This window comes from Salvelinus sp. IW2-2015, linkage group LG4q.1:29 (genome assembly GCF_002910315.2).
Source record: "Salvelinus sp. IW2-2015 linkage group LG4q.1:29, ASM291031v2, whole genome shotgun sequence".
NCBI lineage: Eukaryota > Metazoa > Chordata > Actinopteri > Salmoniformes > Salmonidae > Salvelinus > Salvelinus sp. IW2-2015.
The window spans coordinates 31,687,412-31,696,044 of NC_036842.1; the positions used below are offsets into that span (position 1 = coordinate 31,687,412).

General features: G+C 43.4%; 1 protein-coding gene across 1 annotated transcript in view; it reads right to left on the reverse strand.

Moving 5' to 3' along the window:
* The window catches only part of LOC111961816 (rho guanine nucleotide exchange factor 28-like), a 156,934-nt gene that overhangs the window by 70,400 nt on the left and 77,901 nt on the right, over window positions 1-8,633 (reverse strand). Inside the window, exon 12 of the mRNA XM_023984368.2 lies at window positions 660-663. Coding sequence (XP_023840136.2) covers window positions 660-663 — 4 coding nt within the window. The remainder of the gene's footprint in view (window positions 1-659; window positions 664-8,633) is intronic.

Genomic DNA, 8,633 nt, shown 5'->3' on the forward strand with positions numbered 1-8,633 from the left:
CGGTGACCGTTCGACCTCCGAACACCACCCGAACAAGGAGAAGGCAGACTTCGGCGGAAGTCGTACAACTGCTGCTGTTGAATTATTTGTTACTTTATTTCAATTTTTTTTACTTATCTATTTTGACTTATTAACATAACACTTATTAAAAAAAATAATTAAAGCATTGTTGGTTAAGGCTTAAGTAAGCATTTCACGTAAGGTTTACTACACCTTTGTATTCCGCATGTGACAAATACAATTAGATTTGAATTGTCGTACTGAGTAAAAGTACAAAGTAAATGTAAATCTATACCTCAAATTCCTGATATTAACCAGACGCACGATTTCCTCTAGTATTATAGATTGTTCGGACAGACAGGGCACACTCCACCACTCACTCTAAGCATCTTTTTTTTTTTGGGGCGGCTTTCTAGTCACCACCGATCCATGTTTCAGTTTCGTTTTGTTTTGTCTGTATTACACACACCTGGTTTCAATTCCCCTATCATGTTCCCTATTTAACCCTCTGGCATACATTTCTGTTCTGTCCGTGATTGTTTGTGTCGTTAGTGGTTGTTGTATGTGCTAGTGTGTTTGTAATTATTCCTATTTGGAATTTTGCTTGATTTGTGAGTAAACTCCGTTGTGTTGCTCAAAACCTGTGTCCTGCGCCTGACTCCGCTACATATCTGCACACAATCGCTGACAGCAGTAAAATAACTAGCGAGGCTATATACAGGGGGTACCAGTACAGAGTCAATGTGTTAGTTGAGGTAATTCAGATAATATGTACATGTAGGTAGAGTGAAAGTGACTATGCATAGATTATAAACAGAGAGTGGCAGCAGCGTAAAAGAGGYGTCTGGGTAGCCCTTTGATTAGCTAACAGTGTACATGACTAACAGGAGGAGACCTACCTAGCTAGCATAGCTAACAAGTTAGCATGAAAACACGGTTAAAACCAAAATACATTTCACATTACAAGAAACGACATACAACTTCTGTGACAGTTTGGACATAATTCTATGTCATCACTCAACATAGAGAACACCTCCATTGTCTTCTTGACATCATAATATTTATATTTTCCCCTACATTTACAGCAACAAATGCCCTCTGGTCACCCCTGTGTTGTTGTCTGTGCATGGCTGGCCTTCTCATTAGGCAGGATTAGGATGGCAGTCTATGGCCAAGATGCACCTCCAAAAACACATAAAACCTCACATAATTCTGCCCCCCCCCGAAAAAAAAACTATTACAATTGCTCTCAACCTGTGGCATATGGGRTTATAAATGATGAGCTCTGATGCCGCCCTGTGATAAGCAGTGCCCACTTTGTCAAAGGCAAGGGACACAACYTATGTCTCTTGTCCACTCCCAGCTCACCTCTCCGGGGTTGGAGAGATGCATCGCCGAGGCATTCCACTAACGTTCCGTCAAGAAAACCATCTGACATAAATCATGTAGCAGATGGGGGATATGGTAGAAAGAGTATGTGGCCTTTTTCTGTAGCCTACAGACTGGAGATAAAAATGGATGACAATGTAATGAGACGGACACTTTTTCTCATCGTGCAAGTTTCTCCGATCAAGTAGCCTAACCTAAATGACGCCCAATCAAAAAAGAAAAAATGCGCTTACATGTTAACAAACAACATATTCTAAAAACAGGGCAAAGTATAATGGATAATATGGAATGGACAATCAGGCTACTCACAACTGCTGTCCAGGAGTTTCATRCCGTGGGCTAAATTGTCATGATCAGTGGTTTCAAGTTTGTATCTGTAAAAAAAATTGCGAGCTGGTCATAGCGGGAAAGTGAAACACTTCTGCATTTCCTGTTGTGTAAACACACTGCAAATAGGCTCAGGATCACTCCTGCTCCTTGATCAAAGTTGGATAGCCGATATTCAGAGCTTAAATAGCCACATTGTTAGTCAAGAATCAGGACTAATAAAGCCAGTGAAACAGCCTGTTTTACAAACGATAGGCCATAGATGTCGACACTGTGGGCTATACCTCAATACAGATGTCGAACTGTGGGCTATACCTCAATACAGATGTCGACACTGGTGGGCTATACTCAATACAGATGTCGACACTGTGGGCTATACCTCAATACAGATGTCGACACTGTGGGCTATACCTAATACAGATGTCGACACTGTGGGCTATACCTCAATACAGATGTCGACACTTGGGCTATACCTCAATAGATGTCGACACTGTGGGCTATACCTCAATACACACGGTCCCATGCTGACGCCGGTCTGGACGTCTGTTTTTGGTCCTTCATTTCCCCGTTCGCAGACGTTGTGTTTTTGTGTCCGGTCTGGATCAGCCTTGATTTGGCCCAAACATAGACGTCTATAAACGACGTTTTTCAACTTTCATTCAGAACCAAAAATTTACCTGATTTCAACATCTAGAAAATACTTATTTACAGTCCAGAAAATACGTATTTTTAACTTTAATTCAGAACCGAAAATTAACTTGATTCCAATGTCTGAAAAAATACTTATTTTCACCTTTCATCAGGACCTAAATCTTAAACTTCTGGAAAAATCGTATTTATAGACGTTTTCAACGTAATTTGCCTACTGGGAAGATTTAGTTTTGCAGGGGGCAGAACGGCCATTACCGGCTGTGTGTGTGTGTGTGTGTGTGTGTGTTGTGTGTGTGTGTGTGGTGTGTGTGTGTGTGTGTGTGTGTGTGTGTGTGTGTGTGTGTGTTGTGGTGTGTGTTGTGTGTGCGTGTGCGGTGCGTGCATGCGTGACCTCAGCGTTGCCTCTGCTCAGTGTTGATGCCCTGAGTCTGTGTTCTCTATAGCTATGTCATCAGCATGGTCTTTTACCAGCCTCCTGCTGGCTTCTGGCTGGCCCTAAGGTCCACACACAACACACTGAACAAATAAAAAATTAGTCTTGTGAGAATATGCACAGAAGCTCGAGATCAACCAGAAAGACCAAGAGATTTTTGGGAGCCTTTTTAGAGCCTTTGAAAGGACAGTGATCAACTAGAAACACAATATCCTGAAAGTGTTGCCCTCATGAACTCATGCGTAATGTTTCCCTTCAACAACAAAAAACAATCTCTGTTATGTCTTCAGTTACCCCATCAGTCACGCAGCAGTGTCACCTCATTTCCGACATTATGATCTGAGAAACTAACTAATGATTTTTATAAGAGCTCAGTCCCTTGGTCTCTGGAGAGATGACGTGTGCAGAGATGACAGCTGTTAAGGTTATTTGTTAAAGTCTGTCTTCCCTGTTCCCTGCAGTCATAATTAGGAATGAAGGTTCCACACACACAAACACAACACAACACACACACAACACAACACACACACACACACACACACACACACACAAACACACACACACACACACACACACACACACACACACACACACACACACACACACAGGCGGTTCAACACAGATAAGGTTATTGTCGTCCATATTATCATCCTGGCACAGCAAGGATGCTTTCCGTCACTGGGGTTTGGTTCTCGGGAAATTTAATTCTAAAATGTTAATTCTGAAATGTTAATTCTGAAATGTTAATTCTGAAATGTTAATTCTACAATCTGAGTTAGACAGTTATTAGCTGTATCATAAAGGCTTTAAATTAATCCATGACTGATGTTCACTGAAATACTGGATGTACTAACCCTTTATATTCCATGGTGCTGGTTAACATACTACAAGTTTCTTAAAGGGGTGAATCTGTTGCATAGGAGGGCGAGGGGGGGAGGGCGAGGGGGGAGGGCGAGGGGGGGGGGGGGGGACAGACTCAGTGGGCTGTTTTGAAAACTGTACATTGTGTTCATGTACCTCAGATATCAAATAGGTATCTATCTATCTCTGAACAGCTCCATCACAGAGATTCTGTCTGGGTTAACCCATGTAAAAGAAGGGGGAGGGGACCTGCTCCCATCTCCTTTCCTAAGGGCCCGATTCAGACTTAGGACATTTACGCCTTTCCTACGCACTTCTCTGTAGTTGGTATTCACACTTACCTTACGCAGGTGCGTAACGGGCTTTGCAGGCTTGGTTCCTTACGTACTGGCTAAATGTAATTCAACCGCTGAAAACCCTCCTACATACAAGGCCAATAAGTTTTTCTAATGGAGTTTTAATTTAATAGGAGTTTCAAGTACATTTATCTAAAGCCATCACTTTCAGTATGGTTTTCTCGACGGACACTAGAATACATGGAGAGAACGGTTGAGAATGTCAGGGACCAATGAACAAAGCCATGTGGCTTAAAATACACAAATATTCATCTCCATTTCAACACTAATTGGTTGTTTTTAAAAATACTCTGATCTTGTATATTATTTAGGGTTAGGAAAGTATTTATAAAATCAAAAAAAGAAAATGGAGAGCCTTTACACACAAAAATATAGTGAATCAAAATACAATAGCTTGATTCATCCTAAAAGTTGCCCTATTTAATTGTTCAATCCATGAAACATTGGAAGGTGATAACAGTGTACAATAGGGGTTAAACAGTATTAGAGGGATGAGGGATGAGGAGAGGGATGAGGAGAGGAGGGAGGAGAGGGATGGAGGAGAGGGATGAGGAGAGGGATGGAGGAGCGGGATGGAGGAGAGGATGGGAGTAGAGGGGATGGAGGAGAGGAGATGGAGGGAGGGATGGAGAAGGATGAGGAGAGGGATGGGAGGAGAGGGTTGGAGGAGAGGGATGAGGAGAAGGATGGAGGAGAGGGATAAGGAGAGGGATAGAGGAGAGGGATGAGGAGAGGGATGGAGGGGAGGGATGGAGGAGAGGGATGGATGAAGAGGGATGGAGGAGAGGGATGGAGGGGAGGGATGGTAGGAGAGGTATGGAGGAGAGGGATGGAGGAGAGGGTGGAGGAGAGGGATGGAGGAGAGGGATGAGGAAAGGGATGGAGGGATGGGAGGAGAGGGATGGAGGACAGGGATGGTGGAGAGGGATGGAGGAGAGGGATCGAGGAGAGGGATGGAGGAGAGGGATGAGGAGAGGGATAGAGGAGAGGGATGGAGGAGAGGGATTGAGGAGAGGGTTGGAGGACAGGGATGGTGGAGAGGGATGGTGGAGAGGGATGGAAGGAGGGGATGAGGAGAGGGATGGGAGAGAGGGATGGAGTAGAGCGATGAAGTAGAGGGATGGAGGAGAGGGATGAGGAGAGGGATGGAGGGATGGAGGGATGGAGGAGAGGGATGGAAGGGAGGGATTGAGGGGAGGGATGGGAGAGAGGGATGGAGGGAAGGGGGGATGGGAGGAGAGGGATGGAAGGGAGGGATGGGAGGAGAGGGATCGAGGAGCGGGATGGAGGAGAGGGATGGAGGAGAGGTGTTAAATGGATGATTCAAGCTAACATCTCAAGTGTAACTATTGATTACATTGGACTGAGTTACCGTACTAGTACTGTATATACCTGCTCTGGTGAAGGGCAGGTTTCCAGACACAAACCGCCCTTAGTGTTCTCTTTTCTACTTTGTTTTCTGACTCTAGGTTAACTTGAGAAGAAAGACATGTTTGTAGATAAATGATAGCCTGTTTAAACCAGACTGAAATCTGTAGCTACACTGGTTTAAGTCTTTCAGTCTGGTTTAACCAGGCTATGGAATGTTGTAAACTTCTTTACATCCATCTAGGTTCCAGCTGCCTTCCAGGGCCGGTACTGTGCTCCGCAACACAATATCTGTCAAATGTCAACCAAGACTTCTGTCTCCTCCGTACTGAGCCTTCACAGTGCATTCAGAACGACAAAAAGGTTACTTACAAATACCACAGAGTTCCTAATGTCTCAGAGAGCGGTGAACTGGAGAATGGCCAAAATAGGATTACTGAAGCTTGAATGCTTGGATGTACTGTCGTGTCACTATCTCTATCTCCCTGCAGGTCTCACAGGGAAGCCCTTCTACTGTCAGAGTACATCGTACAGGGAAGTCCTTCTACTGTCAGAGTACATCGTACAGGGAAGTCCTTCTACTGTCAGAGTACATCGTACAGGGAAGTCCTTCTACTGTCAGAGTACATCGTACAGGGAAGTCCTTCTACTGTCAGAGTACATCATACAGGGAAGCTCTTTTGCTGTTAGAGTACATCGTACAGGGAAGTCCTTCTACTGTCAGAGTACATCATACAGGGAAGTCCTTCTACTGTCAGAGTACATCGTACAGGGAAGTCCTTTTACTGTCAGAGTACATCGTCGCAGGGAAGTCCTTCTACTGTCAGAGTACATCGTACAGGGAAGTCCTTCTACTGTCAGAGTACAGTCGTACAGGGAAGTCCTTCTACGGTCAGAGTACATCATACAGGGAAGTCAGAGTACATCATACAGGGAAGTCCTTCTACTGTCAGAGTACATCGTACAGGGAAGTCCTTTTACTGTCAGAGTACATCGTACAGGGAAGTCCTTTACTGTCAGAGTACATCGTACAGGGAAGTCCTTCTACTGTCAGAGTACATCGTACAGGGAAGTCCTTCTACGGTCAGAGTACATCATACAGGGAAGTCAGAGTACATCATACAGGGAAGTCCTTCTACTGTCAGAGTACATCATACAGGGAAGTCCTTTTACTGTCAGAGTACATCGTACAGGGAAGTCCTTTTACTGTCAGAGAACATTGTAACAGGGAAGTCCTTCTACTGTCAGAGTACATCGTAGTGAGCTATGCCTGGCAATCCAACTCGACAGTTACCTCCTAAACCATGCAGAGATTATAGATACAGTAGTTTGATCCTGAGATTTGGGGAGGGAAGAGAGAGAGAGAGAACAGAGTTTATTAATACCAAGATGTTCATGATTATAAATGTATATCTCTCATCGTCTTCTCTCTTATATGGAATAATGGGATTTTTGATCCCAAACGTATTTATTTTTTTCTCACATAATCTCTTTGAACTAAATACTGTAACGGCCTAACGATTTTAAAGATATTAAATGGTGAAAAAGCACAAGCAATCCAGTGATACTACCAGTGAAGTTTAAAGTGTGTGAAGACCCTTGGGCCCTTGTTTAAAGTAGTGCACTAAAAAGGGAATAGGGTGCCAAAGCCCCTATGGGCCCTGGTAAAAGTAGTGCACTAAAAAGGGAATAGGGTGCCAAAGCCCCTATGGGCCCTGGTAAAAGTAGTGCCACTAAAGGGAATAGGGTGCCAAAGCCCTTATGGGCCTGGTAAAAGTAGTGCACTAAAAAGGGAATAGGGTGCCAAAGCCCTATGGGCCTTTGTTTAAAGTAGTGCACTAAAAAGGGAATAGGGTGCCAAAGCCCCTATGGGCCCTTGTTGAAAGTAGTGCACTAAAAAGGGAATAGGGTGCCAAACCCCTATGGGCCTTGTTGAAAGTAGTGCACTAAAAAGGGATAGGGTGCCAAAGCCCCTATGGGCCCTGGTAAAAGTAGTGCTAAAAAGGGAATAGGGTGCCATTTGGGATTCACCTATGAGTCAAGGACAAACTGCTTGTGAAGTTGAGAACCCCCCCCCCCCCCCACCACTTATATTTTTTTTACACAATCTAATAAGTCATATAGGGTTGAGATCGTAACATATCGTCGATCATGAATATCAATCGATTGACAACATAACGTTTTAAATTGCTTGCGGTGCAAAGAGTTGTTGTCGTATGCAGCCCACTCCARTTTGTCAGACTATCATCTAAAGACTGAAACTTCTATGTTTTTATTTACTTAACCTTTATTTATTTATTTAGCCAGGGATCGGGAGACGTGAGTCAAAGCGTAACCTTCTGGTGCCCTTCTTTTGGAAAACACCATAATACGTCAWATAAGGCGAGAACATAATCATATACATATAAATTGATTATAACATAGATTTGGAGATTGCTTGTGCTCCTAGGTTCACAGATTTCTCAATCTATACGCAGCTGTCTTTAACTTTAGAGTAACTACTACAGTACAGACAAGCTGCTGGGGAACACTGTTCTTGACTCAGTCGCCAAGCCACTGCCAGAGTTTACCAGATTGCTGTTGACAAAGATAATTTGCAAGGGCATCTGGAATCGATCAGGTAGAGACTCTCATTACCTCCGTTCCGTTTCCACACACACGCGCATGCACAAACACACACACACACACACACACAAACACCCCCAGAGCTGTAAGTAAAGCCAATACTGTGGCCCGGTATACCCACAGCCTCAAGGTCTCCTTCATGACTGAGGAACTCTGGGTAATAAAGTGGAATTATGGGTAATGACACCTCAACATAATGAGCACTTGGGACTATAAGGTTCTATCCGCAAAAATATGATTCTGAGATACACTATACAGTGCCTTTCGAGGCTYTTCAGACCCCTTAACTTTTTCCATATTTTGTTACWTTACAGCCTTATTCTAAYATGTATTATAGAAAACAATTTCGTCAGCAATCTACACACAATATCCCATAATGACATCACAATACCCCGTAATGACATCACAATACCTCATAATGACATCACATAACCCCATAATGACATCACAATACCCCATAATGACATCACAATACCTCATAATGACATCACATAACCCCATAATGACATCACAATACCCCATAATGACGGTTTTTAGAAATGTGTGCAAATGTATTACAAATACTTATGTAAATAAGGTATTTCTGTTTTGTATTTTTAATACATTTGCAAAAATTTCTAACA